At 40.7% G+C, this 24459-nt stretch overlaps 2 protein-coding genes across 2 annotated transcripts; both read right to left on the reverse strand.

Moving 5' to 3' along the window:
• Positions 1 to 1949: 1949 nt before the first annotated feature.
• LOC106890994 (cell surface glycoprotein CD200 receptor 1-A-like) lies at positions 1950 to 9802 on the reverse strand. The gene is made up of 6 exons (XM_014947144.1): positions 9777 to 9802; positions 9266 to 9540; positions 8277 to 8525; positions 7379 to 7484; positions 6090 to 6141; positions 1950 to 4668 (listed from the first exon to the last, which is right to left on the reverse strand). The coding sequence occupies exons 1-6, from the start codon at positions 9800 to 9802 to the stop codon at positions 4582 to 4584; spliced, it is 795 nt and encodes a 264-aa protein (XP_014802630.1). The 3' UTR covers positions 1950 to 4581.
• A 15-nt stretch (positions 9803 to 9817) lies between these two features.
• On the reverse strand, positions 9818 to 23044 carry LOC106890995 (cell surface glycoprotein CD200 receptor 1-A-like). Its single transcript, XM_014947145.1, has 4 exons — positions 22802 to 23044; positions 11316 to 11624; positions 10289 to 10575; positions 9818 to 9829 (listed from the first exon to the last, which is right to left on the reverse strand). The coding sequence occupies exons 1-4, from the start codon at positions 22887 to 22889 to the stop codon at positions 9818 to 9820; spliced, it is 696 nt and encodes a 231-aa protein (XP_014802631.1). The 5' UTR covers positions 22890 to 23044.
• Between the last annotated feature and the right edge of the window lie 1415 nt (positions 23045 to 24459).

Genomic DNA, 24459 nt, shown 5'->3' on the forward strand with positions numbered 1-24459 from the left:
GCAGAGACAGGGTAATATCTGAAACACCACTTTGAATGGATTTTGTTGTTAGGAAGTTGTTTGAAGCAGGGAATTGATGATACAATGATTCTTCTGCTAAAATTTGCAATATAATGAAATCATACATATTGCTGTAATGGGTAATGAAGGGCTTGACTTTGTTCCCATGAATTTCCGATTAGAAAGGCACAGAAATTGATATATGCACAGAAGCCATGTTCAGTCTCAGGATTTGTAGTGCATCTATGTTTTAGCACTGCCAGTGCCGTCGTAAAGAATAGGCCCTTGGTCTGAAGGATGCCTGCTGTGCTCCAGTGAACAGTTGCTCTCTGGATGCACAGCAGTACAGACTCTGCTAGCTTGCTGTGCATGTGAGCTCAGTGCTCAGGACTCTCTGTAGTCACAAAATAACCATGATTATTAACTGTCTGATTAGAGCAGGAATGACTGTTGTAAACTGTTAAGAGATTACAATGTGTGCGTGAAGATAAAATATAGCAGTAAAAATGGGAGATACAAATCAAGCAGAATTAAATGTTGCAACAAGAGATAGCATTGGTAAATGTGGTTAAAGCCAAAACATTTCTTTATGGGAGGAGCTGAAAAGCTGCTGACTTTCTTCCTGTGACTCCGCAACACGCTGGGGAGCTTAGAGGGTATGCTTGCCTGATGGCTAAGAGGTAATTAACACAGCACTTTGCATGGAGGGTGGGTGCAGCACAATACCAGCGTATTGCAAAGAAATAGCAAGTACCTTGATGTGGAAGTGCAGAGAGAGACTTTCTGCTCTAGACCTTCTGCGCTGCTAGGAACAAAGAGCATATTTGTATATGTGTGTTTACATAAGACTCTTAATATATTATTTATCACAGTCACAAACTAAAATGCTGTTGTCTGCCAACTTACTGCAGAGGATCTGGCTACATCCGTGGCTATGCTAATCGGTTAGGCACAGAAACTGTTGTCTTCCTGCCTTCATCAAAGGGCAGGATTAGCTGCTGTGCTGGCTGCTTTGGGCCTCATGTCAGAAGACCTACATGCCATCATCAACAGCCTACATGACTTTTGACTTGAAGTGCCCATAGCAGGCCTGAATGTGGAACAAGGTAGAGGATGAAAAAAATAATTAACAAGTTAGCGACTTAGCAATGGCCAGGTATGGAACATACATGATTTAGTCGATTTAGTCCAGCATAATAGGTCTGTAAAGGATCAGAAAAGCTAGACAGCAGGTTAGCAGGTATTATACTTCTGCAAATATAATATATTGCATATAAACCTTCAAGAGCTGCTGTTTCATAGGAAGAACCCCACCTTATAGACACTGAACAACATAAATGACCTTCCAGTCCACAGAAAAATAGTCTAAGAAATGATGGCACTGTTTTTGGCAGGGAAGAAAGATCATTGGACAGTATTACAATATTTTGAGTGGGCAATTTCAGAGGTTTATGACTGATTTGACTTGCTCTCTTCTTTGGTAAGTCACTGGAAACTGAGATTCCTTCAAAACTTTCTGTTTGTAGCTGACTGATATTCAGATTTGCACCCTTCCATTCCAAAATGACAGAAACACTGGAAGGCAATACTTGCCTGCAGAGAGTGCCTGGACAAAAGTGGCTGTTACATTGCTGATAGAATGAGAATAACCAGTTGTAGGAATTTACATGAGTAATACATCTAGGAACTGAAATCAATTTAGAAGTCTGTTTTCCAAACATTGGATCATAGCCCTTGAGAGGCCTTCTCAAAAGAAAGTTCTCAATGTGTGGCAAAGACATTTATATTGTGTAAAGGAAAAATCTCATTTTTCTGATCCTACCATCAGACCAAGTAACCAGTCAGTCTTCTAAAATACTGAAATAAGAGGTAGTAAGCAGAGGTTTACAAATGGATTTCTTTACTCTTCATACTTTAGTAAGGCATCAATCAAAAAATTTGAGAACTGCTAGTATGTAGAGGAAAATTTATTTGACTTATTCCCAAAGGATATTTTGGGAAAGTGAGAAGTCACCTCAACATGAGACACATTAGGATGTATAAGCTAATTTACATACAAAAAGTGAACTTGCAAGTATATTTTAAAAAATATCAATAAAACATCTAGGTAGTAAAATAAATATGACTAAAATTAGCAAAAATTTTATCCTTTTTGTACAATATTGCACAATGATAGAAGACATATTTTAACTTGTTTCATTTTGTGAAATATTTTATGTTTGCTTCTGTAACAACTAGCTTGCCAAATTTGAGTAACAATTATTTTACAGTGTCTTAATGCCAGTACTCTTAAGAAAGTGAGGAATACCATATCTTCAGAGAATCTTATGGAAAAGTAACCATAACAATAATCTGAAATACAAAATGAACACATTTAGTGAAAATACTGAATATGAACTTAACAAATAAATTTATCATGAATTATTACAGGAATCTGACCCCTACCCATCAATAAGCCCTGATGTTATCCATCCAAGGGTGTTATGGGAGCTGGCTGATGTCATTATGAGGCCACTCTCTATAATCTTCGAGAAGTCGTGGAGATCAGGGGATGTCCCAGAAGACTGAAAGAAGGCTAATATCACCCATATCTACCAGAAGAGCTTAAAGAAGGATCCAGGAAATTATAGGCCAATCAGTTTTACTTCAGTCTGTGGGAAAGTTATGGAATGAATCCTCCTGGGGACTATCACAAATCAAATGTAGCACATGATTGGGAAAAGGCAGCATGGATTCGCCAAGGGCAAATTGAGCTTGACAAACCTGATTGCCTTCTATGACAAAGTAACTTGCTTGGTTGATGTGGGGTGACTGGTGGACACATATACCTGGATTTCTCCAATGCTTTTGATGTGGTTCCCCACAGCCTCCTCCTAGAGAAACTGTTGTGTTATAGTGTGGTGGGTGGGGAACTGACTGCCAGGCCACACTTAAAGGGTAGTGATAAATAACTCCTTTTCAGACTGGTAACCTGTCACAAGTGGGGTCCCCCAGGAATTGATACTGGGCCCAATGCCGTTTAATATCTTCATAAATGATCTGGATGATGGAATCAAGTGTACCCTGATAAATTTTGCTGATGATAAGAAACTGAGTGGGAAAGTGGATAAGTGGGTACTTTGGAAGGGAGAGCCACCCTGTGGGAAGACCTGGGTAGGCTGGAAGAGAGGGCTAACAAGAACCTTATGGAGTTCAACAAGGACAAGTGTAAGGTCTTGCACCTGGGAACACATAATCCAGGAGTGCAGCATCGGCTGGGATCTACTCGGCTGGGGAGCAGCTCTGTGGAAAGGGACCTGGGGGTCTGGTGGACAACGAGCTCAATATGAGTGAACAGTGAGCTGCTCTGGCAAAGCAAACCAACAGGGTGCTGGGCTGCCTTAACACGGGCATCACCAGCAGAGATACAGAAGTCATTATCCCACTCTCCTCAGCACTTGTGAGGTCACATCTGGAATACTGTGTTCAGTTTTGGTCCCCGCTATGCAAAAAAGATGTGGACAGACTGGAGAGGGTCCAGAGAAGGGCCACAAAGATGATCAAAGGACTGGGAAAGCTGCCATATGAGGAAGGCTGAGACAATTGGGTTAGTTCAGCCTTAGCATAGTAGGTTTAGGGTAGATCTTATCACCATGTTCCAGTATTTAAAGGATGGCTACAAAGATGAAGGAGACTCCCTTTTTAAAAGGAGTCACATGGAAAAGATGAGGGCTAATGTGTACAAGTTACTCATGGGGAGATTCCAATTGGACACAAGAGAAAAATTTTCACAGTGAGAATAATCAGCCATTAGAATAATCTCCCCAGGGAAGTGGTGAATTCCCCAACACTGGACACTTTTAAGATTTGGTGGGACGGGGTGCTGGGCCACCTTGTCTAGACTGGGCTTTTGCCAAGAGAGTTTGGACAAGATGATTCTTGAGGTCCCTTCCAACCTGGTATTCTATGATTCTATCCTAGTGAAGTTCTCTTCTTTAGTGGATGACCTTCTAAATTCATCACTCATTTCCATTTTCAGAACTGCAGGATTAAAGGTCTTTTATATCAATATATTCCACCATTTGACCTATTCTGTGATGATCAGTACTCAGACCACTATCTTAGTAATTTGTGAATTAGAAAAAGTGGCTGTTGATTGAAGAGTGTTTCATTTTAGTTCAGACATAACACTCCTCCCATCTCCCAAATGTGTGCAATATAGTGTCAAGTGCATTGAAGTAATGCCTAGAAGTGACTGACAAAACTAGAATCTCCAAGGCAAGAACAGCAAAGAGAAGATTAATCACACCAGCTTTTCCAGCAGAAACTACAGCATGGGGTCAGTCACATTTTCCCAAGGAATAACAGAAAACATGTTTCCTTTCCCAAGGAAGAAGGCAAAACAGGGGAAAAAAGAACTATACAGTCTCATCAGCGATCACAGGTGTTTGAACAAACCTAGAGAGCTATGTAGCCCCTAAGTCTGAAGAAATTCTCTAAGAAGTTTCTTTCTATAACCAGTCTTTTATAAAGTGTCTTTCTCCCTTTCCAGTGTTGTTGAATCACTCCTGTTGCTGGCGACAGTCCTTGTAGAAGATTCTGTCACACTGTCAGATCAGACACTGAGTTGTAAATTGCATTTTCCTTCTGCACATAAGTAGTATAAGGTTCCACTTCCATTGTGTCATCCTAGCAAAACAAAACCAAAAACTGTGAATGCAAGTAGTAGTTTAGTTTGGCAAGACTCTGCTGCCTTTGATCTGAACTGAAGAACGTAACCAGGAAATACTGCTACCATATTTATTCCTCTTGGAGTCAAGGAAAAAACTTATTGCTATTTCTACCAAAGAACATGTATTGCTGTTTCTGTCAAATATCTGGAGCCTAAAGCTGAGGTGTTGGTTCATCTGCCTCCTTTTCCTGCCCTTCTACCCCACTTATTTTGGCCTGAAAAAAAATGTATTAGGGTCTAATACTCTAGAAGGAGCAAAAATATGCTAGAGTCTTGACCAAGATTGATTCCTCCATTAGTTTACAATTTTTGCCTACAAACACACTGATGAAAGCTGTGTAATATGACAGCAAGAACACTGGTTCTTAACCCATTATTTTACATTAATGCAACTGCATCTGTCAGCAACAACTGGGAGACAGAGCAGGAGGAATAATAACTAGAATTGACTAAGTCTTTTCAGAAATCAAAACTGAAGCACCTTTTTAAGTTGACAACAGAATTTGAACTTGGTGTCTGCTGTAGGTGCACAGATATTCACAAGATAGATGTAATAAATCTTGCCTGCATAGAAATGCTGGTATTTATGTTTGGTAGCAGAGAATAGGGGCACAGAGCCAATGAGTGAATTGCTCAGCTACACAGAAAGCTTGTAATAGCATAGGGAATTCAGGAACCTCACAGCTTGCAGCTCAGCACTGCTTCCGTTGTTTTAGAAAATGTTTTGTCTTCAGTATGGTTGGTCCTTGATTGTGGATTGACCATACAAGATGACGAGTGGCCTTCAAAATTTGCACATCTTCATTCTGGACATCATGAGGAATATTCTTTTTTTCTCTGTGTCTGTTAATTTTGTTATTTAATCCTCTTGTTTACTAAGAGCTTTCTTAATATTCCCTAACCCCTGACAATGCAGTATCCTTCCTAAGTATTGTTTGTACAGTAGTTGTGGTCAGTGTATCTGATACCAGCAGGGAGATTTGGTGGAACTCACTCCTTGCTAAGATAAAGGATGGCAGTTGCTGAGCATTTGCTGTTGGAACATACCTCTAATGTTTGCTCCAAGTCAGAATTATGGTGATCATAGGCTTTGTTTTGTCCTGAGATACAGCTAAGAGCAAATATACAATTTGCAGTCCTGAGTAACATGATCTGACAAGCTCTAGGCAATCCTGCTTTAGCAGGGGAGTTGGACTAGATGATCTCTATGGTCTCTTCCAACTCTAAAAATTCAGTGAAATTCAGTGAAATACAAGACACAAGCACCTGCTGAAAGCAGAGTGTAAAAATCTAATAGTTTCCCTTTACTGACTATGATTTCAGGGCTACCAAAAGATCCCTGATTTGGTGATGGTCTAATTTGTATAATTCTCCTTACCTGTGGGGAATGTGTAAGAGCAGTCTCAGGAGGTCTGGTTTTGTGGCACAGTCTGTGAAAAAGAAGACGAGTATGAAAGCTACTTCCTTTCTCAGTACTAGGTTTGGCTGGATCCCAGCCTGGTTTCTTTGGCCACAATCCTATGAACCTTTTTTTTTGTCATCAGGAGTAAAGCCAAAAAGCCTTCTCATGTCTCTCTCTCTCCTTGACTTTTGGTCCTTTTTGTGGCTTCAGTTGAGATAGAGTTAAATAGTGTCGATGGTGCACTGGGGGTTTTGGTTGTAGCTAAGCAGTCAAGGCCTTTTCTGTTTCTCCTGCCACCCACCAGTGAGTAGGCTGGGAGTGCACAAGAAGCTGGGAGGAAATACAGCTGAACAGAAGACCCCAACTGATCAAAGGGCTATTCTATGCCATGCAATGTCATGCTAAGTGTATAAAGTTGGGGGAAGAAGAAAGGGGAGATGTTCGGAGTGATGGCATTTGTCTTCCCAAGTAACCATTATGTGTGGTAGAGCCCTGCTTTCCTCATCATGATTGAACACCTGCCTGCCGATGGGAAGCAGTGAATGAAGTGAATGAATTACTTGTTTTGTTTTGCTTGCATGCATGGCTTTTGCTCTAACCCATTAAACTGTCTTTATCTTAACCCATGAGGTTTTCCTCACTTTTTCTGTTCTGATTCTCTCCACCATCCCAACTTGGGGTGTGAGCGAGCAGCTGCATGACCCTAGTTGCCAGCTGGGGTTAAACCATGACAATCTTGAAATTATGAGACCCTGTCTTTCTTTAAAGGTCTTTTCTTATGTGGGAGCTTAAGCACAAAGTGGAAGCAGAAGATTGAAATGAAATCTCTCTGGAAGGACGTATGATTTGCAGCTAGAAAAATTGTATTGAACCAATTCTTCACCTCTGAGGTAGAAGGTTTGGGAGATAATCACTTTTGGAAAAGAGGAAGGAGGGAACATAGCTGAGGTTTCAATACAGGTGCTATCTGAAGAACAGCTTTATGCTCCCAGTTTCCTATTAAAAGGAAGAGCTCCCTTTTAGTGTGGTAGGCAATGCAGTGAGGATCCTCTACCAGCTTCTGCCCATTTATATTTCACTCAGGTGCATTATGCAGTGAAGATATGCGCAATGCACAGTGTCTACAGTACAGAATTATTTGATGTAGTTAATTCAGTTATTCATAGCAGCACAGACTGAGATAATCATATGGCTTCAAGACACAAACACTACTTAAAGATTTCTTCTAGCATTATACAATCTATTCTTAGCACCCTATCACATACCTGTCATGGTGGAGCTTAAAATAGTAAATGACAGCCACAAAGATGATAATGCTCAGGAAACAAAGAATGATGGAGACATACAGGATAACCTTCCCGTTGCTGCTGCCTAAACACAGAGAATTAGTTTTAGTTATATCTTCTTTGCTATTTCAGTATGAGATTAAAGCTGCTTTAGTATATACACACTTTTTCAGTGTGCTCATAAAATAAATATAATCCCCTTAAGCAGAAGGGAAAGTCAGTAACAAAAGTTGTCTGAGAAACATAAATGGAGTCTGTGTCAGAGACAAAAGCAGATCCCACAAACCTCACAGCGCACACTCGTGATATTTTTTCACTAAGCCATACCTGAGCTCCTTTAAAGGAATCAGCATATATCGGTACTGAACTCATGTGTAGTTCTCAAAAGCAACAAAAATAGCAAAACCCAGAAACCAAATATCATTCAGTCAGACATTCGCAACTCAGAATGAAGTGATTTATTTGTTTCTGCTGGCCATGCAAGAGTTCGTTCTCTTTGTCTCTCTTACCATGCTCTGAGCAAGAGACTTCACATTTGCATCCAAAAATTTTGGATGGTGTTCTGTCTCCAAGTGATTATTTTAACACTAAGATCATGAGTGCTTTGGTGGTTTTTTTCCAACAATATCTCCACTACCAAAAGTATATACCAGAGTAATGCATATCCATCTTAAGAAAGAAACCATTAGGAAATAGTTTCTAGAACACAAGCTGGTGAAGTTTCTGGGCAAGGCAGTTGGGGATTGTACTCTTCTCTCTATGAGACTTCACTGAAGGTTTCTATACCTTTTACAGATTTTCCTTTCTAGAAGGAACAAAAGTTTGCATAGGAGACTAACCATGATTTTGAATGCTGAATACACAAAGAGAAGCTTACGTGGAGGACAGGCTATGGACGCACTCCAGTTCCCAGCTGGGTGGGACACAATGCAGGTTGCATTAGTCACTTTGGTGCTGTGTGCTGTGAACTTGCTCAAAACAGTCACTGTCCCATCGTCATGGCCTTCTTCATTGGGGGTGGAGTTGCTCTCTCGGACCCACGAGATCTGGGCAGCCGGTTTCCCTGCTGCTGCTTGGCACACGGGGTTCCCTTGGTCATCACAGGACAGGGTTGGCTTGGGAGGGACTGCAAAGCATCAGGAAGGGGAGATACACGGAGTTAGTTTGCCTCAGTTAGGACAGGACGTTCTGGTTCTCTACCCAAAATGAACGGAGCGAAAAGAGGAAAGTAAGGTTGGAGGTGTCATCCCATTACAGTGACATGGGCCAAAGTCACAAGAGACAAAAATCATGCCTCTTTTTTTCCTTTTGGACAACTCTAACCCGTTCAGGTGAGTTACCACAGCCAGGTATCGTTAAAGGAGGTTTCCCTGCACATTGGGGTAGGGAATTATCCCAAATGCAGGGCTGAATTAGACTTTTGTCCTAAGCAGCCATTGTACACATCATTTAAAATGTATCTTACTGTCCATTCTTACTGTCTGGATAAGAACATCAGTGTTCAGTACAATATCTCAGAACTTGGAAATGTTAGTCTCATGCTTTAGTTCTCTTAAATTAGTGTATTAACAATTGATTCTACAGGATAACCGGATGCGTATGCAGAACTCTCTGTTAGGGTGTTGGATATTGCTTCACACCTGCCATTTCTAACTAGACAGTGGAAAAGGAGACAGGAGAAGGAATAAGAGTTTTGGAGAATAAGGAGAAGGGAAACGTGGAGCTACTATCAATGAAATGCATGACAGTTTATCCCAGCAAGAGACCTCCACTTCTCACTTCTCACTGCATGATTTCGCTGGTGCATGGGGAGAGGCCCAGACACGGTCCTGGGGAGAACTGTGAAATGAGGAAGGAGTCCCTTACCCAGCACAGTCAGGTGGTGTGTCTCGTGGAAATTCCCTTCTGGTGCTACTACTTCACAGGTGTAATTTCCCTCATGGGCTATTTTCACTTGCCGTATCTCGAGGGTAGGATCCCGATCTGGTCTGAATTTCCAGTTCATGCTGTCACTGCAGTTTGTTCTGTCTGTCTTGTTCTGATCAGCCCTGTATCCCAGGGTGCAGGGTCCTCCAACCTTGGGACTTATTTTCCATGTTACCATAGTTATATTTGATTTCTGAGGGCAAGTGAACACGGAGCTGGAGAATTAGTTTTAGTTATATCTTCTTTGCTATTTCAGTATGAGATTAAAGCTGCTTTAGTATATACACACTTTTTCAGTGTGCTCATAAAATAAATATAATCCCCTTAAGCAGAAGGGAAAGTCAGTAACAAAAGTTGTCTGAGAAACATAAATGGAGTCTGTGTCAGAGACAAAAGCAGATCCCACAAACCTCACAGCGCACACTCGTGATATTTTTTCACTAAGCCATACCTGAGCTCCTTTAAAGGAATCAGCATATATCGGTACTGAACTCATGTGTAGTTCTCAAAAGCAACAAAAATAGCAAAACCCAGAAACCAAATATCATTCAGTCAGACATTCGCAACTCAGAATGAAGTGATTTATTTGTTTCTGCTGGCCATGCAAGAGTTCGTTCTCTTTGTCTCTCTTACCATGCTCTGAGCAAGAGACTTCACATTTGCATCCAAAAATTTTGGATGGTGTTCTGTCTCCAAGTGATTATTTTAACACTAAGATCATGAGTGCTTTGGTGGTTTTTTTCCAACAATATCTCCACTACCAAAAGTATATACCAGAGTAATGCATATCCATCTTAAGAAAGAAACCATTAGGAAATAGTTTCTAGAACACAAGCTGGTGAAGTTTCTGGGCAAGGCAGTTGGGGATTGTACTCTTCTCTCTATGAGACTTCACTGAAGGTTTCTATACCTTTTACAGATTTTCCTTTCTAGAAGGAACAAAAGTTTGCATAGGAGACTAACCATGATTTTGAATGCTGAATGCACAAAGAGGAGCTTACGTGGAGGACAGGCTATGGACGCACTCCAGTTCCCAGCTGGGTGGGACACAATGCAGGTTGCATTAGTCACTTTGGTGCTGTGTGCTGTGAACTTGCTCAAAACAGTCACTGTCCCATCGTCATGGCCTTCTTCATTGGGGGTGGAGTTGCTCTCTCGGACCCACGAGATCTGGGCAGCCGGTTTCCCTGCTGCTGCTTGGCACACGGGGTTCCCTTGGTCATCACAGGACAGGGTTGGCTTGGGAGGGACTGCAAAGCATCAGGAAGGGGAGATACACGGAGTTAGTTTGCCTCAGTTAGGACAGGACGTTCTGGTTCTCTACCCAAAATGAACGGAGCGAAAAGAGGAAAGTAAGGTTGGAGGTGTCATCCCATTACAGTGACATGGGCCAAAGTCACAAGAGACAAAAATCATGCCTCTTTTTTTCCTTTTGGACAACTCTAACCCGTTCAGGTGAGTTACCACAGCCAGGTATCGTTAAAGGAGGTTTCCCTGCACATTGGGGTAGGGAATTATCCCAAATGCAGGGCTGAATTAGACTTTTGTCCTAAGCAGCCATTGTACACATCATTTAAAATGTATCTTACTGTCCATTCTTACTGTCTGGATAAGAACATCAGTGTTCAGTACAATATCTCAGAACTTGGAAATGTTAGTCTCATGCTTTAGTTCTCTTAAATTAGTGTATTAACAATTGATTCTACAGGATAACCGGATGCGTATGCAGAACTCTCTGTTAGGGTGTTGGATATTGCTTCACACCTGCCATTTCTAACTAGACAGTGGAAAAGGAGACAGGAGAAGGAATAAGAGTTTTGGAGAATAAGGAGAAGGGAAACGTGGAGCTACTATCAATGAAATGCATGACAGTTTATCCCAGCAAGAGACCTCCACTTCTCACTTCTCACTGCATGATTTCGCTGGTGCATGGGGAGAGGCCCAGACACGGTCCTGGGGAGAACTGTGAAATGAGGAAGGAGTCCCTTACCCAGCACAGTCAGGTGGTGTGTCTCGTGGAAATTCCCTTCTGGTGCTACTACTTCACAGGTGTAATTTCCCTCATGGGCTATTTTCACTTGCCGTATCTCGAGGGTAGGATCCCGATCTGGTCTGAATTTCCAGTTCATGCTGTCACTGCAGTTTGTTCTGTCTGTCTTGTTCTGATCAGCCCTGTATCCCAGGGTGCAGGGTCCTCCAACCTTGGGACTTATTTTCCATGTTACCATAGTTATATTTGATTTCTGAGGGCAAGTGAACACGGAGCTGTTACCTACTGTTGCTGACAATCTGTAGTTCCCTGAAGGAGAGAAAGAAGAGAAAGTTCCCCAGGATGTCACTCATAGCCTTGAAGTTCTGGTCTGTGCTTCACAGAGAAATGCCTGCACCTGTTACATGCCAGGGTAAGGCCCTGCCTGTGCTCATCTGCTAATTGTCATCTGGTTTTACAGCTATGGATAATGGAGCCAGTGGCCTATCACAGCCTGCCCTCTCACTACCATCCACAAATTTCCCACTGGGGCTTATCTCAGTGGATAAGACAGATACTGGAGGAAGACCCTGCTCCTTAACTTAAGCAGTTCAGCATCTGAATAGTGTGTTCCTATTATCAAATCCTCCAGTGGATTGCCACTAACAGGCTGAAATAATAGAAATTTGACTATTGTGTTTGGTCACATGATAATTACTTTCCTCTGGGACGGTTGCCACCAAGGAAGTAAACGACTTTTACTTCTGCCTTCATACAAAATCCAGCACTGTGGGCAAAGGCCTTGTCTATGCCTCTCAGACGTGACCCCGACATAAGTAACAATGGTGTAGCTTTGTGTAGGAGGAAAAGTTTTTGCCTTATGTCTCAGGGGTGTCTTTACATTTTCTGAATCTTTGTGAACATATGCATTCACACTATGGGGGTACACAATGTGTACATATGCATTCACTCTGTGATCCTTGAACTATGTACTTGAAGGTAGATGTCTGTATGGAAAAGCTTCCACCTGTTCCTCTTGTCCTTTTTGGAAATTATCACATTGGCCATTGAAGGTTGGAGAGCCAGACCACTGTTACGGCTCCAAAGTGTGCTGTGTTTGTTCAACACAAGGCACATCCTCATGATTAGCCAACAAACTAATCTGCCTGGGTTTTCTTTTTCTGCAGGCTTTCAGGACTGATTATTTTTTGCACATTTTGAACAAGAGTCATGCTTGCTCTCTTTATATACCAGATTTGGGACCCCTCATCTGCCTGTGTCTTCAATTGACATATCCAAGGTGTGAAGTTTCTGACCCCAAGATTCATTTCAACTTGACCATTGAAGCCTCTCAACATGATGCCACCTTTGGGACAGTCAGTTCTTTTGCTTTATTTCAACTAGTCACATTGGGAGCTTTTCCTTAAAGTATTCTGTGGTGGGTTTTGTTTGCAGTAAGGGTACATGTGAGCAAGCAGTTAGAGATGAAAGAAAGGTTACCTGTAACTGTTCTTCAAGATGAGTTGCTTCTATGTGCATTAGTGTTGCTTACACTTACATACTCAGCCCACCCTCCTTCAAGAGAGAAAATGAGAGTCTGCAGCATGGTGGGAAATGTACGTGAGGGAATGGGACTTTTGTGTCCTTTGGGTCCTGCTGAAATTAAAAGCAAACAACCCCCAAATGCACAATGTATGTATGTGTATAAATAACCACCTGAAGAAGACCTGTTACAGATAAATAACCTTTCTTTTCCCAAATCTCCTACATGCAACGATTAATGAGGTAATAGGAATAAAGCCCATAGCTGCAATCCAAGCCAGTCTCCATTTACCACCTCACTAGTTTCCTTTTTTAAAAGGTGACCATTAAATTGTAAACCAGGAACTGTACACCATTGATCTCTGAGTGCTCTGTGTCTCTATGTCTCCGAGTTGCTCCTTCCTTGGTCTGAGTAATGATTTTAGCAACTTTCTGAGAGCTGTGTGTGAGGAGAAAATCAGAATACTATTTCAAACCATGAATTAATCTAGAAGGACAAGCAAAGTTAATCAATCTGATTTATACCAACGAATGAATGCTTGACAAATTATTCCAAAAATGTTGAACCATTCCCAAACCTTTCAAACAACAATTGAAAGTTCAGCTGGAATATCCAAAGAATTGGAAGACCTAAGTTTCGTGTGGTTAATCGAACCTTTGTCAAAGTCTTCCTCTGACGTACCAGACCTGACTTTGTTGTGTTTCTCTATCCCCTACCCAGAGCTGGATTTTTTTTGCCTCTGCTGGCTGGCACAATATGAAGGCCTGTTCCTGAACATTAACAACACTGTAAGGAATGGTCGTAATGAGCATCAGCTTCAAATTATTAGTCAAATCATTACTACTAACCTCTTTGAGAAAACTAAAGTTGGTTTTACCTTAAAAATATTGTCTGAAATCTCATTTTTTTTTCTAGAATCTAGGTGAATGAACTATTCCAGCTCAACCACTTTTCCTTCTCTTTAACCGTGTTCTGGGGAAATGATTTCTGACTTGCAAAATAACATCATTCGCTACGTTTTAACTACTTAAAGATCCCTTTAAAGATTTTTGCTTTTTTGTTCTAAGTGTCCTTTGGGTGAAGACATTTCCAAATCTAGACCTAGCTCCTGCAGATTGATAGAAGGTGTAGCTGCAATATTGCCCCACACCATACAGTGCTGTAACGTATTAGTTACTCCAACTGTACAACATGGAAATTAGAGTGTATTCTGATAAGTTTGGGGGTTTTTTGCTGGTAGGAAAAGAAAATTAGGTGGGGATAGTATTTCACTGAGGCCATCCAGTTCCCATTTTTATTAAACAAAGGCAATTATACTTAACTTCTTGCTGCTCAGTACTGCCAGGTTTCATTGATTTCTAAGTACAGCTGAAGAAGAAAAGTGCTATCTATTCACACCATTTTTTGATACACAAATTATTCACCAGCCCCACAAATGCTTGTTTACTCACTTCAAGTGTCCACAGTCTTTGGCGATACATTATTACAGTGGAAGTGTTTAAATGACAATTTTTTTCTGCTTAATGGAATTTCAAGCTAATGCAAAGTGTGTGTTTTGAACTCAGATGATTTTACCAGGAGAGGAAGTAAAAAAAGCCTTTTGTATCGTTTGTTTCTGGATGCGATTTCTGTGAATGTCTCTGAAAATTGGAGAACAAAGTGTTTCCTCTCCCAGTTTAGCTGACAAAAGCCTCAAGAGCTCAGTCATGTCATCAGAATGGCTGACCTCATCTGAAAATGACCAAGCAAACCTAAGCATTCAAAGAACCTGTATGCTAAAGCTGGGGTTTCTTTGGATAATATTTAGAAATGCTGTGCAGGAATGACAATGTTGTGCATATTTAGGTGTGTACACTCTCATTTACATAATAAAGCAGTATCATTCTACTTGTCTTTCAGCTCTGCATCTCCTAAGCAGCCTATTGCAATGTACAAGTTCCCCAACATAACAGTTCGTGTGCTTTAAGACTGTAAAGAACGAGGGAGTGAAAGTGGTGCTTTCTGCTATGCCTTTCTGTCATATTCTTCCTGTATGAATCGGTACCATTCACTTCAAATGATAAGCCACATCAATCAGCTTAAAATCTGCTGAATCACGTTGAAGTACAATGTTAGGTTTACAATACATTTGTAGAAGGATTCTTTACGGTCAGGGTGGCTGGTGCGACACTGGAACAGGTTGCCCAGCGAAGTTGTGGCTGCCCCATCCCTGGAAGTGTTCAAGGCCAGGCTGGATGGGACTTTGAGGAACCTGGTCTGGTGGAAGGTGTCCCTGCCCAGGGCAGGGGGGTTGGAACTAGATGATCTTTAAGGTCCCTTCCAAACCAAACCATTCTGTGACTCTATGATTCTATGAATTCCCTTGTGTCTTGTTGTGAGTTCAGAAGGCTTTTAGCAAAGCAAGATCTTTTCCCCAGACAGTAGATTAATTGGTAAAACATCTCCTTGTTTATCCAACTCTTACATGCAGTTTCCTACTATTGTGAAGAGGCCTTATAAACATACTAAAATTAAAGTGCTTTCACTTTATTATCCTCCATTGCTAGAGCGCAGATAAGTGGCATCAGTGAAAATATGAATTGTGTACTACTTCTTTGCTTCACTTCTTTTCTCAGGAATGATGCTAGAAACATTATCTTTATACTTCTTTTACAGAAGAAGAATGTATATGCCAAAAATCCTGAAAGGTTTGGTTAATTCGTATTTCTGAATTGACTTTGAAGTCCTCCTCTTAAGGTGGAACAGGGATTGTGTATTTATCTCTGTAGAACAGACGTATATTATTAGGAGGAGATTTTATCCTATATTATGACCCTGTTAGCATGTTAGCATTTTCCCAAGAACTGTCTAAAACTCTGACTGTCTTTGTGTTGAAGGCAGAGAAATAAACAAAATGGTAAGGGAGCAAGGCGTAACTGCAGAGCCTGCACCTATTTTGATCCTCTTCCAGTTCAATGTAAGATGGAAGCATGTTGTGATGGCAGAGTGCTCTGGGTACATGCTTGACTGAGTCCCAAAACCAGCATAGCCAGGTTGATAGTTCTGCTGGGCTCACTAGCCCTGCTTGCCAGCCACGTGGATGGTTATAACGCTTCCTTTTCTATAGATGCTCACTCACATTCTCACGTGGTGCAGAAATCTTCCAGCATGCTTGCTATTCTCCCAAGACAGCCTATGCAGAGAGAGAGCTCTGCTTCGTTTTGCCCCAGAGCATAGTACCAAGTTCAGATAATGTGATGTTTTGAACTGTGTGAGCTTAAATCTTGTCACTCACAAGCAAAATAGGCCTGGGCCTGGGTAATACCCAATGAGAAGCTTCCAAACCATACAGAATAGTGCCAGCCATTTTGATAACTGTCTCTAATGAAAAGATGATTTGCCTTTCTGTCTGTTTCAAGTGAAATACAGCCTAATGAGATGTCAAGACTTGCTGGTTTTTAGCACAAAGTTTGCTTTATTTAAAAGCAGTCCAAAATGTGTATTCTCAGGGATTGATCTGTAAAGAGCTATGGGACCCACCAGCACAAAGGCAGTTCTTTAAATAGAAATTATCCTGTCCCTCCTACCATAGCATTTCCTGCAATTTGGAGCTGTTGATAAGACCCCATGTTGGGCTGAAGTTGGATATGCCCTCCTTTCTTTTTCAAGTGAGCATACCAAAAGCCATCTAGTCTCTAAAAATATTTTTTATTAGAACAGACACCAATATGGTAGAAAGTGATAGCTCTTTAGGGAACACAGAATTGCTAGCTATACTCAAGAAAAAAAAAACTTGCGTTAAAATAAAGCTTCCCTGTTCTCCGTGCCCCTACAGAACAGGGTCTTTCCCCTAGTCCTCTCTTCTATTCCACCAGTGTTTGGTGACTTGTCAGGCTACACAGATTCCACGTGATCTCTTCTGAGCTGCTCCAACCAAGCCCTTTGCCAGGGTCTCCCCATCTGCTTTGTTTGTCCTCCTTATGCTGTTTGCCTGCACTCCTGGGCACAACCTCCCCTTCCTTCTAAGAATTTCTCTAAAACTAAACAGTGTGTGTCTGCTCTGCAGGAGAATTAAACAAACAAAAGTATTAGAGTCTGTTAAAGAGGAAAGGTTCAGGGCTGCAAGTGTTTTAATTCAGACTTGTCGCCACACCACAGTTTTCTGGAATGGTGCTTTCATACTGTAAAATGGCTAAAAGTCAGCAGCTAAAGTTTCCTCTGCAATAGCTGGTTGGTTTATGACCAATGTCTTGGGGTATATATGCCATACACGTCAGCATTTTTATCTATTCAAAAAAAGGCTTGGAAACAAGCCAGCGTGTTGCACCGCTACTTCTCTCAAGGTGAAATCCGGTGTTATAGCTGAGGTGAACTGCCTTCTTGCTGCAGCTGAAAAAGGAGATAACCAGTGCAGCAAAGGCCTCACTTGCCACGATTTGACTCCAGCCTCTGAAGTTCATCTAATTATAACACCAAGAATACTATGCCCTCCCTCATTGGGCTCTGCTTGACTGTTGAAGAAAATTTAAAGCTGTGTCTGAGGAGGATCTCAAAATTTGTTCAAACGCATTGAGTGTGCATTCCAATGTACTGACAAATTCCACTTTCATGTTTGGAAATGGACACATCCTTTCTCAGGGAAAAACAAACTCAGTTGAGGAGTTCGCATTTGTGTTTCATAAATGTGCTGGTTACTGTTGTCATTACTGTAATTGAAAAAGATTGGGGGAAAGATATTTTTTTTTAACATGGTTTATGTAGTGTCTTTGACTTTGTCACTTGTGGATAAGTAGTTGCAACAGTTCCTTTGCAGTGTCACTTTAGTCATTTCTCCAGTTTCAAAGAGTCTTTCTCACAGTAAAAGGAGAAAGATTTTTAAAAACAGGAAAATTTGATTGTGAAGCCACTGAAATTTTGAGGGGAATCACTGCAAAATCAGAGACAGCTACGCAGCTTGAAAGTGCTTTTGATTGCTTTCAAATAGGAAAGATTACCAGCCTTTGCTAGTCTTTATAGCAGGTTTTAACCCACAGTAGTATTTTTTCTTGCCCCCAAAATGACTCAGGTTCCATGACACCCTCTTCAGAAATGTAGTTGTTAAAGAGTTTTTCGCACTCTACTATTTTGTACAGTAACAATCTACCACAGCGTTTTGGGGCATCTCCCGCCTCTTATCCCCCACCGCCCCCACCCTGCCCCACCACTGCAAATACTGATGCGTGAAACTTAGAGGTATAATGAACTGAAACACTGATCATGCCACAAGCAAATGACTAAGTGTATCTTGGAATGAATATATTATGTGAGTCATAACAAGTCATAATCAAAAAAGAAGTACAGGACGCTTGGAAGAAGCCAGATACAACAGGCTGAGCTTTGCATCTGTTTCCCCCTTCTATTGCCACAGAGTGCCTGTGACACTTAGCAAGGCTTGTCTGGAATGAAGTGGAAGATAAACAAAGAGAAGTGCTTTGTACTAGGGTAGAGATTGCTAAAGTACTGACAAAGTTTTATATATGGCAGGACAGAGCGTAGGCTGAAAACCGGTACCACGTGTTGGGTGAGTAGTAAGTAGTTAGAACTAATTTTCGTGATGGAAATACATGAACTAGCTGGCCTGAGGTCATATGACTCTGGTTTTAGAAGCTGCACTCACAGCTTTTTCAGTGTGGACATATCTTTAAAAGGACACAATAAGAGACTTATACCTTTATTGTTAGTTTCCCACTCACACTCTTTTGTCTGTTATCATCATTATTCCTTGAAAATATCTCATATTCCCATTTCATTTTGTATAGGCTTTTTTTTTCCCTATCTTCAGAAATTCCTTTCTTCCTCATGCTGAAATTATTATTTTGTTCTCCTTTTAACACATTTATCTTCTACCACCATTACTGTGTCACTTGCAGTATGAATCTCTCCTGATGTTGTCTCGTGTAAGCTAAAATAGCAACCTTAAACACATCCAGAAAAATACACTCTGTCATTGTAAACTCTGGTTTTCCAGTATGAAGTGCCTGCAGCATGGCTGGATTTTGTTTAGATCACAAACTTTAGTATCAGGAACGGATTCTACATGTTGTAAAGAGATGAGCACACTGACAAAACTTAATAATGAACTCAAGGTTTCAGTCTTCCCATTCAAGGTGGAATATACCTTTGCAGTTTCCAGTTCCTAGTTTTTAAGTTTTCTTTGTCCTTTTCACTCTCTTCCTTTAGCTTTCTCCAGTATCGTTTCAAGCAGTCATTCAAGACAGCTGCTTTCGAAGGCAATGGGAAGATGTTAAAGCTCACCTAGTTAGAGATGCAGTTCAATATAGTGTCTTCTTGAAAATCATAAATTAAGCTGAAGAATAGAGGGACAAGTAGAGGGAAACATGATTGATAAAGAACTGAATTAAGAAAGGAAAGCAAAAGGCAGCGTTAACAGGAGTTGTCAGGTTGAAGGTAGCTTGCTAATAATGTTTCCCAGCAGATGATTTTATGGTAATTCTGTTTAACAATTTTACTAAGACAATTGGCATTTGTATTTGGAGTGTGTGACAAAATTTGTTGAAAGCAGGAAGAATATAGTATTTTTAATGTAAATAATGGAAATGTCACACAAAAAAGAACCAGGTGACCTTGATGAGTAGAATGGTAGGTGTATGCTGAAATGCAGCAGCCTAAAATGTAATAACAATAAAAATAGGCAGAACAACAAATTCAAGCTGGAAATTAGAATAGAGAATCTTGCCTCAACCAGGATTAAAACCAGCCAGTGCTTTTTTTGGTGCTCAGATTGTTTATGAAAAGTGTTTCATGATACGATGCCTGCAAAAAAAGCGATTTGATGCAGTGACGTAGGGCTCCTTTCTGAGGTTGTGTTTCTACCCTCATATAAATGGGCTACGTTTCAATATAAAATAACTTTATAGAAAAAAAAAAGATGGGTACAATTCTTTAATGAATGAATTAGTTGGTGTTTAAATTATAAGTTTAGAGCCATCCAACTTGCCAAAGAAACACTGTTGGCCAAATCCTCAACTGATAATAAATCATCACTGAACTTGCCAAGCTGTTGCATATTACATCAGCCTGGCTGTAAACTTTAAACTTGGTATAGCTACTTCTGTGTGCAAAGTAAGCGGATCTTCATCCTTGCAGAATGTGATGAGGGGAAAAGGGATTTACACTGGATGCCAAAGTGCCTTTGGTAGTATTTCTTTCAGAGTAGCACTGTGACGACTGTAACAAAGTGCAAAGGCCCCTCACTTCTCAGTATAGAAAAAGAGATACAGATGTGTTATACTCTGTTCTGCACACTGAAATTGCCCTTTACTCTCTTTCTCATTATAAGCATTAAAAAAATAAATAACTCATACTGTTTATGCTTACATGGCATTTTCCTGCTATTCTGAACAAAAATCGATCATTGACTGAAAATGGTGGGTTGTATGCCCTCTTTTTATACTTTACAGAGAGCACATAAGAGGTTCCTGGGAAAGCATGCTTATGACTTTACTATACGTGGTAAAAATCTCAGTCATAGCTTGTTGAGTGCTTAGCTTTAGCATAGTACTTCCTAGCATTTTCTTACTCAATACAAAGATAAGGCAGCATAAGATTCCCTACAGTTTTTTCTTCTGAATGATTATACCTCTAAATACAAAATATATCAACTGTGAGTTTTAAGTAGCAGGTATTCCTGCAGGTGCACTCCCAGCTAAAGAATATCTGCTTTGTAGTCACAGAGGATTTGGTCAGCTTGAAGGCTGAACTTCCTTGTTTCCATGGTTTTGAAACTACACACATTCAGACATTGCGTTTGAGCCACAGCAAAGTAAAACATTAATGTCACAAGGACAAGCTTTGAAGATTATGCTAGGGCAATTTAGATGCCTTCTGAGAAAGTAATAGTACAGAATTGTGTTTTAAGCATGTGGGTAAGAAAAACAGGCTGTTTGGATTAGGTTTTTTTTAGGGTAAAAGAAGTCAGAACGATTCCAGCACATAGACCAAAGGAGCAGCAAAGAAATAGTGAAATGTAGACAAATGTAAGTGCACCAGAATCATTTTTTATGCTGTGATTTTTTGTATCTGGAGCAAGATTCCACAGTAAACCAAAAGTAAGAGGCACCAGAGACAGGATTACTGAAACACAGTAGGACAAATTAAAGCAATAACTTTTCAGTAGTACACTAGTGAAAATTAAGGAAAGAAACTCAATGAAAGCAGCAGCATGCAGGTAAACTTGAGCTCTAGCCAGGTTGCTCTTTAAATCTTCTCCATTTTGTCAATTTTGGTCAAAACCACAACAGATTTTTATTCACTTCAAAAAATTCTAATTCCAGTGCTGATTCAATGCCCCTGAGCAGTTTTTTACTATTGGCAGAACTGAACCAACCATAGAGAATCACGTCTTATTAATGACAATGGATTTCTTGCAGCTTCCTCTGAAGTACTCAGTCCTATTTATTGTCACAGGATATAATTACAGACAATCCAACATTGCAAATGTTAATCCAATAAAAAGGATTTGTTGCACAAACCTCTCATGAAAGATCTTGCCTTCCCTTGTCACTTCTCCTTTGGAGCAAGTACGCAACCACCTGAGGTGTCCTGTCTGCTTAGTTAAACTAGAGAAGTCTTCAAAGTGTTACCAAAAAGATTTTAATTTTGCAACTTTTCCACTGCTGCTGCTATGAGGATTGTCGCAGGACTGCTAGTACAGATCATGCACCAGCAGCTTCAGTAGCATATTATCCAGCTCTACGTGGTGGCAGATCTAGATACAACAATCATGATGTGACCACAGCTTTACTTCTGAGCTGCCCCTTCTGCTGTTTTAAAAACCAATCAAACCACACAAAACAACATGCTAAGGAAATGTTAAGGAAAATGCTAATGTAGATAAAGCCTGGTTACACAGGTTTTGCATGACCGTGTTTCATTCAGGGTAGCTTGCTGTAGTCTTCAATAGGGGGGACATTGTTCCCTCTAAGCTCCATACAACACTAAAATTCTCTGGGTAGAATACATACATTGCATCACCTTGACACATTTAGCATGTGATCTCTGAAGAGAAAACGTTGTCACTACATCTTGCTCAGAACAGTCACTCTAATATTGAAGGAAACAAGTTTAAGAGCAGTGTTAAATAAAAAGCTCCCATCAAATGTGAGCTGCTTTTTACTTGGGGGACTGCTGCATGGTCCTGGAAGAGCACAAGCTCTAGAAATGCAAATGAACAGTATGTGAGAGACATTAACTGCCGTAGCTAGGCCATATTAAAACCACATCAAGTACACTAAAAGACACGGTTAGAAAGGCTTTGGATTGCCACTGTCTTTGAGACAAGAGCCTTTCCCACTCTTGATACTAACCATGCCCATTAGCCTCAAAATGAAATTCCAGGAGCTGTTCCCTGCTGTTAGCACATTGGTGATCTTCCACCACTCCTCAGAAAGGTGCAAGAGATCCCTGTCCTATTTATAAAATCATAAAATCATAGAATGGATTGGGTTGGAAGGGTTCTTAAAGATCATTGAGTTCCAACTCCCCTGCCATGGGCAGGGATACCTCCCACTAGACTACTTCAGAGCATCTGCAGCCTCTCTTCAGCAGAAACAACATGGCCAAAAGCTTCAAGTTCACAAACACTTTCCCAAGCATATTTTAATGTGTCACATAGATCAGTTTCTCAGATGATGTGGATTTAGAGGTCTGAGTAAAAAGGCTATCTGTGACAAACAGTACATTCCCAGCTCAGGGTCAAGAAATAATTGCCTACATGAAAGTCACAGGGATAATGCCTGGCAGCCTTGTGACCACTAAGAAAAATGGAGCAGGAGTAGTTATTGAGGATCCATGTTTTAATTATGCTCGATAATTTTTAGCAATTAAAGAAAGTCACAGCATGATGAATAGCTTTTATGGAAAAAAATATGCATGCACATTTCCCTTTTTTCCACCCCGACGGCTGGTTGGTTTCCGTTAGACTCACCTGCTGTTATCATGGCCTTGGTGATGGTGAGCAGCACAAAAACACACACAGTCTTTCTAGCAGTCTTCATGTCACCTCCTGCTTTCATGGCTCAAGGCAGCTCCGTCACTCCATCCATCCCACTGTCAACCTAGCTGTGGTCATGGGGAGAACTTCTTGCCTGCCAGTGCATCCTCAGCAGCCAATATCTGTGTTTTCTCTCCCCCTTTCTCACTCCTCTTCTCTAGCTGTGTGTGGTCCCGATCGACTGGCTCCTCTAAACTGGAGAGGTTCCTCCTTCTGACTTTTAGAGCACCAGGCTTCCTGTGCTGAGCCTAGGCGAACGCTGCGAAAACAGATTGAACAACTCTGCCTTCCGTTCATTGGCTCTTCTCAGGAGGCTGATGAGTGAAGATAAAGCCTGCAGCAGAGCTCAGAGGGGGTAAAAGCAGAGGACATTATTCAAGGCTCTGAGTCTAATATCAAAAAGGAAAAATTAGTCTTGGGAAGCTACAGAGAAACTTATTCTTCATATTTGTCACTGCTGCTACTACTGCTGCTGGTGCTGGTGCTGCTGCTACTGCTGCTACTGCTACTTCTTTGTCACTTCTTTATTGCTTCTTTGTCACTGCCTACAAGAACATTCCTCCTCATGTCTCCCTCAAAAAAATAAACAGTCTCCTCTCTGTAAGTGACATTTTAAATGATTTCTCCCTTCAGTAGCTACTTAGGTACAGGCAGCACAGTTCTCTTCTTGAACAACGAGACTTTACAGACCCTGAGGGGAATAACTGATTTTTGAGGGGAAAGAAAACCTTATTTTACATACTTTTCAGCAGAAATAATACAAAAATACAATACATCTTTCACTGAAAAACTGTTTGGATTTTTCAGGACACTGTTGTGTGGGTTTTTTTAAAATAATACTGCACCTGTTTCCACACTGCCTCACTGATCTACTAATTTCAGATTCAGAGTTTCTTTTCCTTTCTTAACTCACTGCACCTTCCCAGCACAGCTCTGTGGGCTAGCAGTAGAGAAAAAGCCTCAGCTGTTGAAAGGTAGAAGTCAGAATAATTACCACCGAGGACAGAGACATAAGAGGTAAAGACAGAAAACAGATCAAAGTCGGCAGGAAATTAAACTGCTCAGGAGCTAGGACTACACACCATGTTTGAACATCAATGATCTGTACTGATGACTGTAGTCTGATGTTGTGGTAATTTTTTTTTTATCAGACTGGTGTTCAAAAGTGAACTGCATTGATGTTCACTGGAACAAGAGAGTGTGAATTAAAGTCCTATGTAAATAAGTAAAAATAGACTGATAATGTTCATATAAAGAAAATCAGGTAACACAGAAATTCAGCTACATCATCTTTGTCCCACAATCATCTTATTGATTACAGTTTCGTGTCGGAGGGCATTCTGTGTATTTTTCCCCACTATGTTTTTTTAATTCAATTTAACATTTTGACACTCCTCCACACTGTTCTGAGGTTTTTGACATGTTATTCACAGTATCGCTCTGGTTTATTTTTGGAATATTTACTCTTGATCTAGGAATTAGTAATGCTTGTGATCAGATATCATAGTGATATTTTAGAGAAGGGCACAGAGAGGAAGAAGAGGTGTTTATGTGAGTAGAGATTCAGATCCAAGGCTGGAGAGAGAAGTTGG

Source organism: Calidris pugnax, unplaced genomic scaffold, assembly GCF_001431845.1.
Source record: "Calidris pugnax isolate Ruff unplaced genomic scaffold, ASM143184v1 scaffold95, whole genome shotgun sequence".
Classification (NCBI taxonomy): Eukaryota; Metazoa; Chordata; class Aves; order Charadriiformes; family Scolopacidae; genus Calidris; species Calidris pugnax.

Excerpts from the sequence above, each read along its gene's own strand:
- LOC106890994 (XM_014947144.1), bottom strand. The coding sequence starts at position 9,802 with ATGCTGATTCCTTTAAAGGAGCTCAG. Across the intron at positions 6,142-7,378 it reads TTTAAGCTCCACCATGACAG|ACTGTGCCACAAAACCAGAC; the intron begins GTATGTGATAGG and ends TCTTTTTCACAG. Across the intron at positions 4,669-6,089 it reads CTCTTACACATTCCCCACAG|GATGACACAATGGAAGTGGA; the intron begins GTAAGGAGAATT and ends TTGTTTTGCTAG.
- LOC106890995 (XM_014947145.1), bottom strand. The coding sequence starts at position 22,889 with ATGAAAGCAGGAGGTGACATGAAGACTGCTAGAAAGACTGTGTGTGTT. Across the intron at positions 11,625-22,801 it reads CAAGGCCATGATAACAGCAG|GGAACTACAGATTGTCAGCA; the intron begins GTGAGTCTAACG and ends TCTCTCCTTCAG. Across the intron at positions 10,576-11,315 it reads ACACCACCTGACTGTGCTGG|TCCCTCCCAAGCCAACCCTG; the intron begins GTAAGGGACTCC and ends GATGCTTTGCAG.